Source organism: Lactuca virosa, chromosome 5, assembly GCF_052849685.1.
Source record: "Lactuca virosa cultivar CGN04683 chromosome 5, Lactuca_virosa_CGN04683_v6, whole genome shotgun sequence".
Classification (NCBI taxonomy): domain Eukaryota; kingdom Viridiplantae; phylum Streptophyta; class Magnoliopsida; order Asterales; family Asteraceae; genus Lactuca; species Lactuca virosa.
In genome coordinates, this window is record NC_136430.1 from 368,316,549 (window position 1) to 368,338,418 (window position 21,870).

Genomic DNA, 21,870 nt, shown 5'->3' on the forward strand with positions numbered 1-21,870 from the left:
ATATATATATATATATATATATATAAAATTAATGGATTTAATTAATTTTTGAAAAATTTGATCGAACTCTCTAACTAATATGGTTGAAAAACGAATGAATTAGATTTCATCGAATTATCTAATTAATGAAAAAATCAATTGTTGAGATATAGCCAAATAATTTAAACTCAATTTTTCATCTTTTCTAGAACACGGAATTAAACTTCAAAACTTTATCTTCGACTTCTTATTTACTTTTAAATTCATTCATTTAAATATTTACTTTTAGTATCTAAAAATATATAGTTAATGTGCTAATTTTGAATGAGAAGGCATTGATTTTTTTATGCACTTTTAGGTATAATGTTGGATTTTATTAATAAAGTTATAAAGTTACGAGCAAGAATAATAGTGTCATTTATTTAATTATGTACTTATATTTTTCGACAATATATATAATTATAAAATAAATAATAATTTTTTAAAATCAACAAGGATAGTTATGTCATTTACCATTAATGACACTCCAAATTCCATTTTATATTCCAACATCCAAACTCTATTATAATAAAGACAATTTTACTAATGTAAAAATCATTTGAAACTCTCACTACAACTCAAGTGTTTTCTAATATATAAACTCAAGTGTTTTCTAATGTATCTGTGGTTATGATTTAAAATTAAAAGTAAATATTTAGTCACTACAACTTTTAAGTTTTTTAACTTATGGTTATTAATTGGTAATGTCTATTTATTTTCCTCATATGTATAAACATTGTAGTTATATTACTAGTATATAAGTAAGTTTTGGTCACAAAAAATGTTTATTCAAAATATAGAGTTGAAAAAAATAAGTTTTGCCGCATCAATGGTTATTGTAATGCAAACTTTTGTTGAGATAATAGTGTTTTTATATATGAAAGGTAATTTGATTTCTATCTATTCTTTTTGTATGATTTATAAGTGTTTAAACATTTTTTATATAAATATTATAATAGATGTTGTAGTGTTTCTATGTTATTAAAAGTTATAGTATTTTTTTTGTATGATATATATTATTCTTTATATTTAGAAATCATCATATGTTTGATATACAATTTACACAACTTAAAACGATGTAGAACATAACCAAAAGTAATAGTAATTTTTTCATACAATTTGTTATTAGTTATATAAAGAAATTAACGTATGTCTGATATATTATTTATACAATTTAAAACGGTCTATAAAATAGTCAATTAATGGTAGACATAACTATTTATTTAAAACTATGACACTTAATTAATATGATTGGTTAGCTATAGGTTTGTTTTGCTGATTCTTATGTAAAAATACTGAATTACAATTTATTAAAAATTATTATTCTAACTATATAAATATAATCCCTCACAACATATATGGGTGTTAAATATGTACCAAGGAGTACCAATCAACATGGTATCAACCGAACCAAGAAAGTTGGTTACCAATATATTTGGTAGTCAACATGTTTTGTTTGTACTACCGTACCAATTCAGTAAACTTGGTACGATAATTATATTAAATTTTAAATGCTATGGTAATATCATACCAACCAATATATATATATATATATATATATATATATATATATATATATATATATATAAATGAAATGGAATTTCCAAGTGTCAAGTATGTTCATTGTTTACAATTTTAAAAACGTGATATTAGACATTAGGCAAAGTCAATAGTTATTACAACATTAAATTAAAAAACTGAAAAATTACATAATAAAATTCTTTAGTAACTAAAGTAGTTATTTTACTAATTTATATAACAAAGTTAGGTCCCTTTTGATAAACATCTTTCTAGGTCAAAACATATCTTTCTGGTTGAATGGACCGAAAAATTTGTTTTGAATTGCACACAAAAATGGTATTTCCTGATAAGATATGTTTTTCCTAAAAAGCCCTAAAATCACATCTTTCTAGCTAAATGGGCTGGAAAGACAATTATGACCCAAACATCGTCTCTTTCTTTCTTGGATTATTAATTTATTTTAAATATATATATTTTTAATTTCTTTTCTATTGCATTATTTCCTTTTTACTGGATTATTATATGTTAATAAATACTATTTTTAATATAATATTTATATATTAATTAATATTATTTTATTGGATTATTAATTTCTTTTAAATAATTTTTTAATTTCCTTTTTATAGATTAATTTTTTTATTGGATTATTATATATTAATAAATATTATTTATAATATATAGTATTTATATATTAATAAAAATTACTTTATTGGATTATTAATTTCTTTGAGTTAATTTTTTAATTCATTTTAATTAGATTGATTATTTTGTTAGACAACATCACCATCATCCTAATTTGTTTTAAAAAATCTCATCCATCCCACCACTACCAGGTCAAGAATCAAACGTTGAGTTTTAAATGAATATTGCTTAATTTTGATTTTGTATGACAATTTGTATATTTTTATAATTATTTAACAACTTTATACATCACAAAATAAAACAATAGAGTACTATGATCATTTTTCATCATTAAGCACAATCAGTCATATGTACAATCAAACAGCATAGTTTCTTTACCAGTAAGAAAACTTTCTCAGACAACACTTTGACAGACAACACTTTCGCGAACAACAACTATTAAACGAGACCTTAGTAATATATCATTACCAATTTGTATCAATCAAAGTTGTTGATATCCAAACAAGTTGATATCAAATATATGTGGTACGGTAGTGGTAACAAAAAATTTGTACCAACTATAGTTGGTACGGTACACGATTTAAGTAAAAATAAACTGATACTGTATCATGTTCAGCCCTATATACATACAGATGCTATTTGCTATTTAATAAATAATGTGTTAAATCATCAAAAATGAACTTATGATATGAGTTGTTAATTTTTAAATTTAATATAATATAACTTGTTGATATTTGAAAGTAAATTATTTAATTTCTGAAAAAAGCACAAAATTGATCAAAGGAGAAATGTCAACAACTAACCACTTGATTATGTTTTTTTTTTTGGAAATGGAACTTCCCTAACGAGGGTTTCCGGGCCAGCTTTCGCGCACCGACTAATCCCCCAATGAAAGAACTTACCAAACTAGTTTTGTTTCGGAAAATGAAAGAACTTACCAAACTAGTTTCCCAAAATAAAATAGCTTTGTAAAAGATATTTTACGAGATAATGACTCTTTTGTGACGGTCTGTAGACATTTTGTGATCTAACATTCATTAATCTTGGTCATTTTAATGATTGACCGATTTATATATACAACTTTGGGGGGTGTTTGGGATTGCTTTTCATGCTAAAAAGTTCTTTTGACAAAAGTCGTTTTTGATTTTTTGACTTTTTACAAAAGATAGATTTAAAATGTGTTTGGTTCAAAAAGTCACAAATTCATGACTTTTTCAAACACCTTATTTTTGTTCTTGCCAAAAAGTTGTTTTAAAAGAAATTTTTGAAATGCCAAACATCTTTTTTAACTTTTAGCTTTTTGAAAAAGCTAAAAGTTCTAAAAGTAATTTTAAAAGATTTCCCAAACACCCTCTTGGATAAATACAACGTCTACTTTAACAACTACCTCCAATAAAATATATAAATTGCTTCAACAACTACTACATAGAAAACATTTTTTTAAAGTATCTAAGAAATTTAAACTTTCAAATGAAAAGTGCAGTTTATATTTGGGATAATGACTTGAAAGGGTATAACAGACTTTCGATTTTGTTCACATTTAGTCACTAAATTTTTTTTCATTTTTTATTTGCCACGGAACTATTGAAACTGTTCACATTTTACCCTTATGACCGTTAACAACCGGTCATAAGCGTAAAATATGAACAACTTCAATAGTTCAGTGGCAAATAAAGAATGAAAAAAAGTTTAGTGACTAAATGTAAACAGACTTTCGATTTTGTTCATATTTAGTCACTAAATTTTTTTTTCATTTTTTATTTGCCACTGAATTATTGAAACTGTTCACATTTTACCCTTATGACCGTTAACAACCGGTCATAAGGGTAAAATATGAACAATTTCAATAGTTCAGTGGCAAATAAAGAATGAAAAAAAGTTTAGTGACTAAATGTAAACAAAAGTGAAAGTTCGTTCCCTCTAAAAAAGTTTAATGCTTAAATGTGAACAAACTTCCTCTTGTATTATGTTTTAGCAAATTATTTATTTTTGTTAAATTCTAGCAACATTTGTTGATGAAGAAATCTATGAAATAAAAAAACAAAACCCCAAAAAATATATTAAAAAAACGAAAAACCAAAACCGAAATAAAAAAACAATAGTTTGGTATTTTCCAAAATAAAAAATCAAAATTTTCAATCTGATTTTGGTTTAACAAAAAAATGAACCATTCTCACCCATAATGTCAGTTTTAATTGTTAAATGTATAGCTATTTTTTCTAAAAATAAATATTTTTGTAAAGGTAATATGGATGGAGTGGTTTGGACGCAATACTTCATAAAAGATGTTAACGATTTACTTAACTCTATATGTCTAGTTAAATAATCATAAATTTCAATAATTATTCAAACTTTTTAAAAAATACAATCTCAAATATAAATAAATTGTCCGAGTAAATTAAAAATGTCTAAATTCAAAACAATTTGACTTTCATTTTCAATATCATTTTTAATAGTAAATATACTAATATGATGTATGTCAATACATGGAGTATAACAACATATGTAATGTATCAATGTATATATGTATTCTTTTATAAACAACGTATATGGTTTAATGTATGTCAATTTATGTGTTGCATAATTTTATAACACAAAATTCATACATATAATATTAGGATAACTTTTATACATATAATATTGAATAGTTTCATAACATAAAACTTATACATATAATATTGGTTTTGTTTTTCGTTTTTTATACCTTTTTCGGGGTTTTGTATTGTTTTTTTTTTTTTTTTTTTTTTTTTTTGTATTTCATAGATTTCTTCATCAACAAATGTTGTAAAAATTTAACAAAAATACATAATTTGCTAAACCATAATACAAGAGGAAAGTTTGTTCATATTTAGTCATTAAACTTTTTTGACAAGGAAACGAACTTTCGACTTTGTTCACATTTAGTCACTAAACTTTTTTTCATTATCTATTTGACACTGAACTATTGAAACTGTTCACATTTTACCCTTATGACCGGTTGTTACCGGTCATAAGGGTAAAATGTGAACAGTTTCAATAGTTCAGTGGCAAATAGATAATGAAAAAAAGTTTAATGACTAAATGTGAACAAATTCGAAAGTTCGTTACCCTTTCAAGTCATTATCCCTTTATATTTTACAAGAATTATAAATTTTCAAAAATGAAAATCTTAAAATTTTGAAAAGTAGCTATGTTGTCTATTCTATTATACTAACCCAAAACAATCAAGGTTTTTGAAGAATTGCTAAAAAAAACTTTAAATGAGAAGTTTTATCCATTGAAACATGCTTAACCTTTACCTTTTTACTTCATTTATGGTGAAACTTACAATATTGGATTCAAGGGAATACAATATTTGTTGTTATTATATTAAACAACTTATTCAATCATTCTTCATATACAGACTCAAATATTCCTCAAAGCCCAAGAGAAAAAGGGAAACCGGTGCCTGCTAACCAATTACCACCATTGATAAAGTTTCCGGCAGTAAAACCTCCGGCCTCCGTCGCACTGGTAATCACCCTGTACCCCGGCCATGTCACTCTATTCGATGTATCAGCCCCAGCCCCTGTATTCTGATACTCTCCGTAATACAAGGTATCCAACGCAAAATCCCCATCCCAAGGAAACCATCCTGCTGGGTTAATCACGTCACTAATCGTTGATTGCATCACCACCGTTCTCGAGAAGTTCCTCCATGGTCTACCCAGGTACGACGGAAAGCTTGCTTGAACCGGTATAAGGTCAGACGTAGCTCCTATCCTTGATCTTTGAATCACAATCCCTGTGTTCTGATTAGGGTCGCTCCGGCCTTGAGCTGTAAACATGTTCCTTTGGTTTGGGTTAGGACGACGGGCGTGGATGTCGCAGTCTTGCAACACGGCGGCGGCATTGCCGAAGATGAAGTCAACCGTGCCGGCGATGTAACAGTTGATGTAAAATTGACGATTTGAGTGGACGTAAAGGGTGTCTTGGTATGCTATCATGCCGCATTGGTAGAATGCAGATAGGTCTGACCCGACACGTAGCGCCACCGCTTGATTCCCGGAAGGCCCTGCCGAGTTTTGAAAGGTTACGCCCCGTGCTAGGAATCCGGCACCCACCGCCGCTGCATATAAACAGTTGAAAAATAGAGAGTTAGCATAGAGAAACTTATGTACAAGACAACACATTGATATCATACAACTGAGTAGTACTGACCGACAGTAGCGGAATTGAACGTGGTGACGCCGCCGGCGACACTTCGGCTAGCGGTGATTATTGTGGATGATCTTCCGGCACCCAAAAACATCAAGTTCAGTTTATTACTCGGGATATCCACGTTTTCCCGGTATACCCCTACAGCTATCCTGATCACGTACCTGGTTGTGCTTCTGTTAGGAGCAGCCGCAACGGCAGCAGAAACCGTTGTAAAGTCCCCACTTCCATCTGCGGCAACAACTACGTTAGGTGTCACAGTCCCTGACTGCAACAGCCTCCTATCTCCGGCGGATAACCACTCCGGCCACTCCTCCTTTAACTTCCTGCCGATTGTATTGACTTGATCATTAGCCATATCTGTGTCGGTCATGTTCTTGATCATGGCCAGTGAGTTGCTACATAACCTCCCGGCGTTGATCTCGCCGTCGATAAGCGATTCACGAAGCTGCCTATCATGTTTGTCGTGGGAGAATCCATCGATACATGTTTCTTGGTTGGTGAGAGTGGTGCTCATGAGTGTCATTAAGTCATCGACATGTCGGCGAAGGCGAATCCCTTTCTTGGTGGGATATGTCTCCAGTAAAACGATGACCTGGTTGAGTTCTTGGAGGGTGTCGGCGACCATTTCCAGACAGTCATGGAGAGCGATTTTCTCACGTTGTGTAAGATTTGTCCTAAGTGTAAGCTTCTTTATGGTGAAGTAGTTCCGTTGGACTATCTCCTTGGTTTTGTTGACAGCCAGTCCGATGACGTCATTTGGCGTGTTGACCTTTTCAGTGACGCCGGAAAGCGTGGAGTAGCAGAGGTTAGGGTGGAGAGTGAGGCTACATGATGATTTGACGATGTTCGAAGAGTTAACTCCGACCACTATGAGTAGAATCGAAGCAGATACTAACAAGATCTTTGACTTCCTCGTGAAACCTGTCATATTAGCATAGAGGTGTTTGATTATTTGGGGTGGAGGCTAAAAATGAATGGTGACTGCCATATCTGTATATATCTTGTTTGCTATAACGGATATTTTCAATTATTTATTTTAATTTCTATTCATCTAGGCCCCATAATGTTTGGAACTATTGTGATTGATATGTTTTAGAAAGGGATATTTTAGTAATTTAAATCATAAAAATATCCCTTTTTTCTTCTGCGATCATTTTTTGAAAGGAATTATTAAAATATATATATTAAAAATGTCCAAACTTAACGACAGTAAACTTCCTATTATTTTGTTTATTTTCCTCCTTCTACTTCTGTTGGGTTATTTTTTACTATATGTTTGGTCTTTTGGGTTATTTTTTTTGTCAAGGATTGATTGGGCGATTTTTTTTTCTTTTTCTTTTTTAGAATAATCTTTTGACCGGCTGTGATTTGCATCTACAATTACAACTATCTATGTATTCCACCGTTACTGTACGCCAATAGCAATGTGATTGGTGTCACCTACTCAAATATAGAGCACTCCTTGATGCTTACTCTACCCTCTACTCCCTCCACCGCCAACCTTCTACCCTATGCATAGATACAAGTTTCCTCCGACCTTCTTCTACCCTCTGCTCCCTACACCGCTGCCCTAGAAACAACCTGCTCTGTCGGATTCTGCCGTAACCCTTTCAAGTCACCACCATCTTCTCCGATAGCATCTGCTCTACTTCTCACCGCCTTACTCTTGCTAATTCTATGAATCAGTTAACCTTTCGCTCACCTTCTGGATTTCCCCGGGGTTAATCCACCCACCGACTCCACCACCTCTATTGTTCTCTGGTACCGCCACCGGCCATCCTATTCATCCACACTAACCAACAAAAGTGTATCAGGAGTTTCCGACGATTGCAACGGTAGCGCTGTAGCAGAGGAACCTCAGATATCGTTCTACTTGCTTCTTTCTTCTCCTAATTTTTTTCCTAATCGTGGCGTTTTCTTGTAACAACGATTGTTCACATCTTCCCAGGTCTCTCGCTGTTGTTACTACCGATAATTGACTCTTCGATTTTCCGTCTCCTCCTTTTCGTCGTCTTCTTCGTATGCTCTCAATTCCTACTGCTAATCGGTCCTTTATTTTGCGTTTTCTCTGATGGAACCGATTTAGCATCGCCATTTACATTCGCTGGTGAAGTCCAACTGCTGAATAGATGGTTTGAAGGTTGGTCTCTGCAACCAACGTATCCAACGAGTGTGGGCTCAAAAGAAACCGAGCTTAGTAAGTCTACTTCACTTCGATTTCAAACCTGTCGCGTCCAATGTTATTAGAAACCCTGACTCTTTTATCATTTCATCCTTATATTTTGCATTCTCTATGGGATTTTGTTATGAGATATCTACCTGCAAATATGGCGACTTAATTGAGCAAAAATCGAAAGGTTTGTCTCACCAATCACCTTTAGAAGTTGGTGTGATGTCTATTTGTCATACATCTTAGTGTACTTTGTTTTTGTGTATCAGTTTGTAGCAGATGGAAGAAGAGTATGATGAATGTCATGGCTTGGCTAGGCCCACAAGTAACTACCTCAGAGGCTAGATATGGTATAAGGTACCTGAAGACATGGAGATTGGGCTAGAACTAAATGAAAATAGGTAAGTATCCAGGTTCGATGTATCTGGTTTTTCTGAAGCAATAAAACCCTCAATGTGGGTGTGCATAGTGTTGATGCTAGATGATTCTGGTTTATATGTTTATTAATTTTAGTAAAAAAAAATTGCATTGATAACCCGATGCTAATGGATGACATGCCTAACTTGCTCCATGAACTTAGACCATATCAAAGGCGTGCAACTTTCTGGATCGTCTTGATTATGGTTTATATGTTATTGTGTTAGTTCATCAGTGGATATTTTGGACAAATATACCCTTGCTCCTTTGTTGTTGTTCTGATCGTCTTGATTGCAATGTCAGTCGTGTTTACCCTTGTTGAACATTGTTATATGTATGACTATCTATCAAATCTTTAAACTAACCTTATGAAGGAATTGTACAGGTGAAGAACCCTAAAAGGGATTTGCCTTTGGGAATTGGGGATGTACTATCTATATGCTGCATGTTATACATGTTAGTGAACCGAGAGTCCACTATTTCACTCCATACGTTTGCTGCAAATTTGTAATGATAATATGTATATTTTTCAGGATATGGAGGTGCATTACTTTCGAACTTGCAAGTTTTTTAAAAGATCATTTTACAGATTTCATGTTTCTGCTAACAATTAGCATACTACATTGTTACCAATTTACCTCAAAGCATATTATCATGCACATGGATTAATGCAATACTCAAGATCCGTTCTTGTCATTCAAAACATTGGTCATCTGGTTAGTAATTAGTTTCGTTTCACCAGATTCCTACAACTGATTCAAATTCCAATCCTACTCAATCACTCATTAACAATGAATATTCTCTTTCTTTCTAAATGCCTTCAAGGTGTTCGATAAAATGTCTAAGAGAAAGAAAACACATTTCTTATCAATTTCAGAGACAATTGGGGTACACATTTCTTAGCAATTTCACTCCATAATATAATAAAACAACAACTAGAAACTAACATGTAATAATTTGATTTTAATTTCACCCTGCTCTATTTCTTTCTTATGGTTTTGTTGTATTGATTTGTTTTTCATGTTTCAACAGTTTGTGTCGTCTTCTAAATAGTTTAAATATCTCCAGGCCACTCCTTTTATCATACTTGTAAATGTTATATTCATTTCTTTCCATTAATATTTGGTATTTTATTTGAATACTAATGAAATTCAACTGCAAATGTTTCATTTTGATGCTTGGGTTATTTTATTTATATATTCTTTCTAGATTTCCTTGTTAGGTGAATGTTTTATGACTTTTAAATCATAACATATTTACTTATGTGGTAAAAAAAATTGAATAAAAAAAGATGGAATGATACATGATCTAGAAAGTACGTAACAGATATGTTTCACAGTCTTATTTATCCTTTGTCATTTTGGGTGGGTAAATAATCCTTTTCACATTTTGTCATTTTGGTTGTAGCCTCAAGCGTATCTTGCTTTAACTTTTAACTGGGGAGCCTTACTAGGATGGTCTGCCATTATAGAGGAAGTCTAGGACTCTAGGTCCTGCTGTCGTTTTGCTTCCGTATCTTTCTGGAGTATTCTCCACACTTGTCTACGATACAATACGCACACCAGGTAAAAGAGAGTTAACTTAAATGTATACATGCTAGATTGTTCATTCATGTTGATTACACATATATACAGGATAAAGAAGATGATAAGTTAGTGAGAGCTAATTCTATAACCTTGAGATTTGGGATTCCACAAAGAAATTGGTCACTGGATTTGGAGTCGCTTCTATTTGTAACCTTGTGCTCAGTGGCTTCAACACAAATCTTTTGGTATAAGCAAACCAGTTTTCTAAATTTGGAATCTTTATAAAAAATATAAATATAAGTGTTGTATTGCTTTTACACTAATACATAGCAGAGAATAATGTGAAGTATGAAGTTTGAAGTACATATAACTTCTTAGGCAACATAGAAAAATAACAGAGACAATTTGGGAATGTAACTTTTTGGACGATAACAATAATACCACAATTCCTAGAAATCTTATTTATGGATCATGTAATCTATTGTTCAGATTTCTAAATTGACAATTCAAGTAAATACACTTGAAACAAAACCGGCAATTTCCGCCCCTCGCGGAGCGAGGGACCACCCTCTAGTTAATATATGAAATATATTCGATTATGTAGGCAATTTAATATAAAAGGTTGTAGCTTTTTTCCTAAAATTGTCATAAGTTGGAATATTACATCATATTGAGTTAATATGAAAAAATTGGGTTATGTAATAACTTAAAATCAACAAATTAAACGAAAAGCCATCACAAAAAGAATATATCCGATGAAAACACTTACAAACAATAAAATGATTTTTTGATGCAACCAAAATTGACCCAAAACTCCAAAAGAAAAGAACAAACACCATATATAGGTAGGAACTAAAGCAAATATGACACAAGTCCATATACAATCGCCCGTACACCATCACCACTAGTATAATATATTAACGTTCGACTATAACATCAATGATATTTACAAGTATTCTGCCTATTCTACATATTCTAATAAAAATCCAAGAACAAGCATGTGGAAGACGTTCTTATTCCGAGTACTCATAACTGGGTAGATGCAATGAGGATCGTTCGAATGAACATGATGAGCATGACGGTTCTCCTTTGAAGAAAATTAATCATGTAAGCAATGTGGATCCTGCTGAAATGATGCAGAAAGATGTTCTTTTTAAAAATCAGATGGATAAAAAGGAAGGTGAGGATTTCAATTCGTTGCCACTCGACGGGTTCATTTCTACAACACTGATCCTTGAAACACCACTCTTTTTGTTTTAATGATTTAAAACCAATTTAAACACTTTTAATACAAATAAAATATTGTTTTGTGAAATTGGTCCTAAATTCTCAAAACAAGTAAAGAAGAGCACAGTGATAAATTAATGAAATGATTGCACTCCATTAAATATTAAGATCTCCACTTAAAAATACCCAAATTAGATAAAGATTTATATTGCTTGAGTTCCCAAATCAAAAGCAACTAAATTAAATGTCTTTAAATCAATTCATTTGCAAATTTAAAACCTTTTGACCTTGTGTGACAACCATTCTTGGTAAGTGACAGTGGCTTAGTGAATGAATCGGTAATAATCTCTTTCGATATGACTCTAATGACTATAATGTCTTTGTATTTGACTAACTATTATGGATGTCAATGGGGCCAAACGGAATGGGGGTTACATCCCCCGCCCCCACCCCCAAAATCCCCCCATTCCCCCGCTGTGACAACCCGAAACTTTTTCCGTTATCCTTACCTAATTTCCGTTAATAAAATTTGGGTTTTTATTTATTTTCCGTTCACGTTGGTATTATTTTTGGTCTAGCGGAATATTCTAAGCTCAGTTCGATTGAGTTTCGTATTCAAAAACGAGGTTTTCTAAGTCAAAGCATAGCATCCGGGCCAATCGACCTTTCGAGAGGAGCTTACGGCCGCAAACATAGTTTACGGCCGTAAACTCTGTTTACGACCGTAAACCCTATTTACGGCCGTAAACCCTCCACCCCACCCCTTGACCGTAAACTCACCCCTATATAAGGAATGAGTGACCTTCATTTATCACTTTATACACTCCAGAAGCTTTCTCTCTCTACTCTCTCTCTCTCTCTCTCTCTCTCTCTCTCTACAAACTTCGAATTTGCCCAAGGATCCTCAAGAATGTAAGTGATTCTTCACCTTGATTGTGTTTCTATCTCACTTCTAGTGGCAAATCCATGTTCTTAGCTCATAAAATCTCATCTTTTTCTAGATTTTCTCTCTCACCAAGAACACACACTAGTTCTTGGTGGCTAAAAACCTCATTTCAAGCTTCTACTACGTAAGTACACTACCCCTAGCTTGTTGGATACAAGAATCACTTGTTAAACATCTAGAAATCGTGACCAGAAGGTTGTTTACGGTCAAGGCAATCTCCCTTGACCGTAAACTCTATTTATAGGGTGAAAAGTTGCCACAACACCCTCCTAAGCCTAGGAACAAGGCTTAGAACACTTCCAGAAGGCTAGAAAGGACCCTGAAACACCGAAAATCGCATCTTTTCGCCAAAGTGCTTACGGCCGTAAACCCATGGACCGTAAACACCTAGACCGTAAACACCTGGACCGTAAACCCATGGACCGTAAACTCCTGATTACGGCCGCAAACTCCCCTCTTCAAACACATGTAATTCAAAGACTTAGTTTTAAGTGTTTCCTAGTCCCTAAGGTGGTTTCCTTCCATAACAAATAGTGTTATGCCCTCACCTAATGTATATATGTACTTTTACATGCTAAATAGGATCCGTTTGTGTCCGAAGCTTTATTTGACACTCAGCAATTCCTAGCAACTTACACTCGAATCCCACGTCAAAACAGTGAGTTCATACCCCTACGCTTTTTCCGAGTTTTTCATGTTTTCAGGGGGGGAATACAAGCAAAAGTACAAGGAAACTTGTGCTCAAGTATATTATTTTGTTTAAAATGATTATATGTTCAGTATGCTTTTAACTCAGAAAACCGTTTTACCAATCGATTAAGGAATCAACTCGTAGAACCAATTTTCAAATCTAAAGCAAGAAACTTGTGAATCATGATATAATATGTATTATCTTATAAAGGATTCATGTAAGTCATAAGCAGGATTTTCGTACTATTACTTGTAAATTTGTTAGGCTAAGTTTGAGACATGTCCTTGGTAACACTCCATCGGATTCGTGAGTGGAGGACTACGACTTATAACCAGAATCTCTTGGAGGGAGAGCGTGCCTATTGTGTATAGATCTATATGGGACTGACTATCCCGCACCCTCGCTGCTAGCTACAGCGGAACTGTTAGGTTCTGGGGTGACAAAGTCATAAAAGATATTGGCCCCCGTTTCGTGCCTTATCCAGTCTAAGTACGGTTATGGCACTCACAACTTAGGTAACGAGAATTTACTTTTGTAATAATGAAACGATTGACCTAACCTCAAAGTAATATCCGATTTGATTACTAGAGGGCATCAGTAACGCCCTTAGGATCTAGTTCACTACCTATTTATTAGTTTTATTTATGTAATAAGGCTAATACATCTCACAGCGAGTAACCAGGGTTTTTCAAGGAAACTACATCTATCGATACAAGTATGGTAGATACTTGTACACCTCAATTCAGAATCGATAACCAACTATCAACTTTTAAGGAAAATATAGGATTTTCCTGGGATAACTCAACCTTTCGTAAACAGGCTGTTTAACTAATGGATAATCAAACTTCTTTCATAAGAAAATATAGGATTTTCTTGGGAAACACTTTTCAAAGAATCAAAGAAACATTTCTTTCACCAGAATTAAACGCTTATGAACTCACCAGCTTTATGCTGATATTTTTAAAACTGCTTGTATTCTCAGGGCAACAATAGACAGGTACTCTTGCCAACTTTTGGAGAAGACGGAGCATTTTGGAGTTACGTCTTTTACTTTTGTTATATACTGTTATGTATAAACCATGTTTCCAAACAATGTAAATATTCTTATTATAATGTAATGGTTGTGTTTACTTCGCTTACTATGATACAACTGTTGTGATACTACGCATGACGTCCTCCGCCACGGAACGTTTCCGCCATCGGTTTCGGGGTGTGACAGATTGGTATCAGAGCTATTGTTTATAGTGAACTAAGTATACCGAACCTTACATGGTATACAACTATAAACACAAAGGGGCTGAAGTGCTCCGAACTAAAAGTATACTTCTAAAATATAAGTATTTTTACAAAAAAGTATACAAGTATACCTACGTACCAGAAACAGTATCATGAGTAGAACAAAACAAAAGTATTTTGGATATTGAACACTGCGGTTAAACTTGGACAGTTATGTAATCATGTTTAGGGTCAATATAGGCTGATCAACTGTATTCATTCGAGACATGACCAACATGTGCCTGGGAGTGACTGTGTTTTTGCAGCAGACCTAAAACTTACCCAGTATCCATTCAACAAGGTATCAAAAGAACAAAGCATGCAACTTAAAATACTGTAGGAGTATTTTAGCTAGAGTCAAATTCGTTGCAGAGATTCACCTCCAAGTGTTGCTACTTATCCCTTTTTAGCGATAACTTAATTACATTGATAGTCTTTTCTTGCTTATTGCTTAGTAGAACACTCTAACCATCGTAAGGAGATATATATTCTTGCTTCATATCTCTTGGTTCGATTCAGAGGACTTACCGCCCTCTTCTTCCTGATTCTTTTTAGAACAAGATGCCTCCCCGAAAAAGAGCTATCATAAGGAATGACGACGCTCCACCACCACCACCGCCCCCTCAGTTCGATCCCGTTATGTTCCAAGCAGCTGTTACTACTGTTGTGGCTGCCGTGATGACACAAGTTAATTCTGGCGGATCTGGTGGGCAGGGAGGTGGTACGCATCCCCAAAATCATGAGGGTGGTCAGGGACACCAGAAGGACTGCTCTTACAAGGACTTCATGAACGCGAAACCCATATCTTTCGACGGCAAAGGAGGTGTTATTGCCCTGACTCAATGGTTCGAAAAGATCGAGTCCATTTTCGAAATCTGTTCCTGTTCTGAAGCCAACAAAGTAAAATTCGCCGCTTGCACTTTCGCCAACAGGGCACTGACCTGGTGGAATGGCCGGGTCAAGTCCCTAACCCTGCCAATAGCAAATGCTATGGGTTGGGAGAGCTTGAAAGAGCTCATGCTTGCTGAGTACTGCCTACGGGGCGAAATGCAGAAACTGGAGCACGAACTCTGGAACCTAAGGATGAAGGAATCCGACATTGTTGCCTACACTTATAGGTTTGAAGACCTAGCACTTCTTTGTCCGGGAATGGTCACCCCGGAAAGCAAAAAGGTTGAAAGATACATTTGGGGACTGACCCAGCCGACCAAAGGAAATGTCTTGGCTGCTCGGCCAGCTACATTTGATAGCGCCAAGTGCCTGGCGCAGACTCTGATCGATCATGGAGTCGATCTCGATGAAGTGACAGCCACTCCTGAATCGGCTAAAGGGAGTGGCGAGAAGAGAAAATTCTCGAAGCAGAAAAAGGGTCAATCTTCGCAGGAGCCCTCAAAGAAGCAACATACGGTAGCAGTTCACGCTGCTACTACCCCTGTCACTGCTCCTACAACTCAAGCACCTACCAGTAGGTATACTGGTACCCTCCCTTAGTGCAATAAGTGCAGTTATCATCACCGCATCCCTGGTCCATGTCGTGAGATGCTCTGCAACAACTGTGGCAGAAAGGGGCACACAACTCGAGTTTGCAAAATACCAGTCCAACCAACTAATCAGGCATCTGGAGCAGGCATCGTTCAAGCCTGTTATGGTTGTGGAGAAGTCGGGCACTATAAGAGAAATTGCCCCAAGGTAGCAACAGCAGGTGGTACGGGGAGAGTACTGATGATGGGTCAAGAAGAGGCCGTTGCAGATCCCACAATTATTTTGGGTACGTTCCTCCTCGACAACTCTTATGCATGCATTATTTTCGATTCTGGTGCGGAGAGAAGTTTTGTTAGTCATGCATTCAAACATCTTCTCAAACATAAACCTCAACCACTAATTGAAATATTCACCGTCGAGATGGATAACGGTGAGAAAGAGAGCACTAATGATATATACGTAGGCTGTACCCTTACCTTGAACGATCATTCTTTTCCTATCGACCTTATGCCAGTCTCCATAAAAAGCTTCGATGTCATCATCGGCATGGATTGGTTGAGCCCCAATCATGCTGATATCCTTTGTTACGAAAAAGCTATCCGCCTCAATCTATCCTCTGATGAAACTCTCATGATTTACGGCGATAAAAGTTTCTCAAATCTGAAAAGATGGGAGAGTACTTTAGTATCATGTTTTGTGATTATCTTAATGATTAAGAAACTATATCACAATTAGTCCTCTAAGGTCATCTTAGTGCATTCTAATGGCTAAGAAGAGGAGTCTTGAATTGTTGAAGTGGTTAAATCAAGGAGACGAGTCATACTTCGTTCCAAAACAAGTCTTAGAGTCATACTCCAAGATTGTAACTTGAGTGACACGCCTTAAAGAAGGTTTATAACACTAGTCAAATGTAAGAGTAGATTATGTTCTACTCTTGTATATTTGAAATTGGTAAGTTGTGATGTTTTGGATAAAACAGAGACCAACTAAGGCTAATTGTGTGAAATGTTTGTCTTGATAAAGAATCCGAACTATCTCTTGAATATTTGACAAGAGAGTCTTATATGTCAAGAGGACAGTGGGAGTCCTATAGGTCTTGAAAGTCTCAAGAGCTAATCAAGGATAAAAACCTGAAGTTCATCACTAGCACACGGCTTGAGGTTTATAACCTATCGTGTTGACATTTTTGTGCCTATTCCAGTTAAAGTTGGCTTTGCATATGAGTTCTGAAAGTTCTCAATTGGTTGCATAACAACTTGGAAGCAATGGCAGGCCCTTGTACTGCCAGGTGGCAAGAATTTAAGATTGCACAAGTTCAGTCCATATGAGTTTGGATTTGTCATTAACCTTGTCTTGTGATTATGGTTTTGACAAATTCATATGGATAGAACTCATACACCATAAAATCTAAGTGTCATAAGGTTTCTCTCGGATTCATGAAAATGATGGTGAGGAAATACTTTCACTAAGTAGATTTTAAGTAGATAGCAATTGTGATATTTGCATTCTCAAAGTCGTTAGTGGAGCGTGTGTGGTTAACCGGCACACTAACATGGACTTGTGAGAAATGGCAAAGGTCTAAACAATTGAGACTATGATTACGGCATCCCTTTTCATAGTTCTTAAATTATTTAGACACACATGTGAGCTATCTAAGGAAAAGTGTATGATTTTGATAAAGTTCTATCAAAGCATCTCGTATTAGAAATCTGAACTTTGGTAAGAAAGTCAATAAAGTATTGATTTCTAGAAGTACAGCTGATTTCTGGATACATGTCAAAGCTAGTGGGAGCATAAGTGTTATGCTAATAATCATCATGTTAGTGGGAGCATGATTATTAAGTTTAGTATTGCAAGTTAGCAATGTTAATTATAGAAAACAAAAGTTTCAATTCGTGGAGTTGCAGGGGTTGAAAAGGTTTTTTGCTATAATTAAGGGAGAGGAATTTATACTTCATTTCAATTCTAAAAGCTTAGATTGAGGTTTTAATCATCTTTAGTCAAGGATACATATATGAATTTTGTGTTGGAATGGCTCAACATAAGGAAATTCTATATATGGGTCCATTATTTGCGTTCTAAAATTCGATTATGATTAAAGCATCCCTTTTCATAATCTGAATTATGAGAACTTGGCAAATAGAAATAGAAATATTGTAGCAAAAGACTGGTTTAGTATCATGTCTTTATGTGAGACATCATGAATCGTGTCCCATATGCTTCGGATATAGGATCGATTGCGTGTGCTATAATATTCATCCTTTCTAAATTTTCCAAATGCTTAGGGCATTAAGAAGGAAAAATTCTAGAATTGGATATGACTAAAATGATTAAGCAATTTTCGAGGACAATCTAAGGTTTACCAAAGATTGGTTGCTCAAGGACAGTTGGAAGTATAATGTTAATTTTGGAAGGACCATATTGACTTATTCTGTAAGGAGGCAACTCTTATTCAGAAGTGATAGTCAAAATGGAATATGGAAATGTTTCAAAGTTGGAAATTATTCAATCTGTGTAAGATTAGAAAATTTAATGCAAGAAGGATGTTTCCATGGAGTTGATCTTCATTGGAATACTCTGTAATGTCTGTTGACAAGTCTTTGTGACTTTGTGCATAATCATTACAAGAGGATCAGTGCATATAAGTTTAAAATCTAACAGATTTAAGTAAATGGTAGGAATTTGGAATTCTTACATTTACGATAAGGTTTTGGGACTGTGAAATGAGATTCATTGGAGTTATGTTCAATCGATCTATTTCACAAAGTAAAGATCATAAACAAACTAAGTGTGTATACTTGGTGTATGGCATAACTAATGTTTGCACAAACATAGTATGCATACTTGGTGTATGACATGACTAGTGTTTAGAAAACATAGTGTACATGCTTGGAGCATGGGACAACTAGTGTTTTAATTCAAGTATAAAGTTGATAAATTGAAACGGTATACAATGAATAATGTGTAATCATATGGTGATAAATAAAAGGTGTTTTATTTATATTCATAAGTTTTGAGACCATATTGGATTCGATTATTATTGTGTTTCACTTTGCATGTTTTGACTTCCAGAATAACTATGTCGTTCTTCTCGAATTACTAAGTTATTCAAACCATCCACAGTCGATAATACGTTGGAAGTAGGTATTAAGGCAAGACTGTCATGAATCGGGTTTGTAGATGTCCAAGGTAGTGGACATAGCAAGAGTTGCTGCAACATTCATGAGTGCTCATAAGTTCTGAGTATTGGATTCAACCCACGCTCATTTGAATCACTTCATGGATTTTATCACGAGTGAATCATGAGACGATAATATCTTATATTCTTTAAACCTAGAGATATGAGTTGTTACTATGAGTTGGTTATACATTGATTGCACGAAAACGCATTGGTAACTCGATGTTATAAAACGTGTCTTTGTGTATGATTCAACAAGTAGTAGAACAAGCCATATGAGTCGAAGTTTATCCATTCCTTTTACCCTTAAAGGGATAAAAGCGATATCTGTGGGCCCCTTGATGATTTAGTGATGACACCCTAAGTGCTTGGCCAAGCCTGGACTGATTTGATTTGTTCAATTAGTCGGTCATCATAAATTGGAAATCGGGAAACAACAAATGGACAGAGAGAATGATTATAATCCATGTCTCAGTCCATATGATATCTAGAATGGAGGAATATATGATCCCTTATCTAATGGACGCGTTATTGATTTGTTCAGAGTTCGACAGCGGCTTCAAGAGCTACGATTGCTAGTCGGGTTATGAAGTCGTACTTGCAATAATAGTTTTAGACTTATCCAAGTGGGAGACTGTTGGATTAGATGTCTAACAGTCTAAGCCCATAACTATTATTGGTATGTACTTGACCCGAGAGTAGCATGGTCCATTTGGGTTGCATATCATCAGGACAATTTGTTAGGATGGACTTTTGAGATAAGGTTATTTATGGTTTATTAATATATTATAAGTTATAATATATTAATATGAAATCATATGTTTTAATTAGTATCGATCAAGAATTAATTTGGAATTAATTTAGTGATCAAAAGAGACTAATTAAATCTATGGGGACTAATTATGATAATTAGTTATATTTATATGTGTTGGGCTTATGATCCATGTTGGACCAAGTTTATGTATGGATACATAAAGAGTTGGGCCACATGAACCATGGATCATAAAACCCATGGGTATGGATTATGGGTTATACCCATGACCCTTGGAATCCTACATATAAATAGGTTACTCCATAGCCAAAATCACCACTTCTTTTCTTAGAGAAATATGGAGGTGTTTTGGTGCATGGAATTCTCTCTCAAGAGCCACCTTTGTCCTAGGTGTGTTGTGATTCCATTTGAGGCATTTCATACTATTGGTGCTAAGCTCTTAAGGCCAAATACATCAAGACTTCAAGCCACATAAAAGGTATGTTTCCCTAACTAGTATATTATATGGTTTATGTCAAATGCATGCTAGTTATAGGTTTAATGCCTTGGAAACCATTTGCATGTATAATTAGTGAAAACATAGATCCAAGGTATTTAGGGTTGTATGTGCACCATAGGATGTTGTATTATACCAAAATCCAACAAAAGCAAGACACTGCGTTCCAAACGTTGAAGCGGGCCCTATGCAGTGCACCTATCTTGTCTCTGCCCGAAGGGACGGAGGACTTCGTTGTCTACTGTGATGCATCCAATCAGGGCCTAGGCTGTGTGTTCATGCAACGGGGAAAAGTCATTGCTTATGCCTCAAGACAGATGAAAGCACACGAAGTCAACTACACAACGCACGACCTGGAATTGGGAGCAGTGGTCTTCGCATTCAAGATATGGAGACATTATCTCTACGGAACCAAGTGCACTATCTTCACTGACCATAAAAGTCTGCAGCATATCTTCGACCAGAAGGAGCTGAACATGAGACAACAGCGATAGGTTGAGCTACTCAGCGATTACGAGTGCGAGATCCGCTACCATCCCGGCAAAGCCAATGTGGTGGCAGATGTCCTCAGCCGGAAGGAGTACTCAGGTCGTAGAGTGAAGGCACTGACCATGACTATCCATTCCCATTTATCCGCACAAATCAAGGAGGCTCAGCTGGAAGCCTTAAAACCAGAGAACATGCCGGGTGAAGCCTTGAGAGGAATGGAAAAGAACCTAGAAATCAAGGGAGACGGAGTCTATTATTTCATAGACCGGATCTGGACCCCAAAGTTCAGTGGTTACAGAGAGGTTGTAATGAAAGAAGCTCACAAGACTAGATACTCCGTTCATCCAGGCTCGGACAAAATGTATCTCGATCTCAAGAAACTGTATTGGTGGCCGAACATGAAAGCAGAAATCGCTACCTTTGTGGGTAAGTGCCTGACTTGCGCCAAGGTGAAGGTCGAATATCAGAAGCCCTCGGGTCTACTCCACCAGCCGGAGATACCTGAGTGGAAGTGGGAGAGAATTACTATGGATTTTATTACCAAATTACCCAAGTCTCCGAGTGGGCACGACGCCATCTGGGTAATTGTCGACCGGCTGACTAAATCCGCCCACTTCCTGCCGATCAAGGAAAGCTTCAAAATGGAGAGGCTCATGAGAATTTACATCCGAGAGATAGTTCGACTGCATGGTGTGCCTGTATCCATTATCTCCGATCGAGATAGCAGGTTCACTTCTAGGTTTTGGCAGTCACTACAGAAGGCTCTTAGAACTAAGCTGGATATGAGCACAGCTTACCATCCCCAAACAGATGGGCAGAGTGAGAGACCCATCCAAACCTT

The 21,870-nt window shown here is 35.3% G+C and overlaps 1 protein-coding gene across 1 annotated transcript; it reads right to left on the reverse strand.

Moving 5' to 3' along the window:
* Positions 1–5,428: 5,428 nt before the first annotated feature.
* On the reverse strand, positions 5,429–7,345 carry LOC145117102 (pectinesterase-like). The gene is made up of 2 exons (XM_079053408.1): positions 6,361–7,345; positions 5,429–6,268 (listed from the first exon to the last, which is right to left on the reverse strand). The coding sequence occupies exons 1-2, from the start codon at positions 7,286–7,288 to the stop codon at positions 5,577–5,579; spliced, it is 1,620 nt and encodes a 539-aa protein (XP_078909534.1). The 5' UTR covers positions 7,289–7,345; the 3' UTR covers positions 5,429–5,576.
* Positions 7,346–21,870: the final 14,525 nt, after the last annotated feature.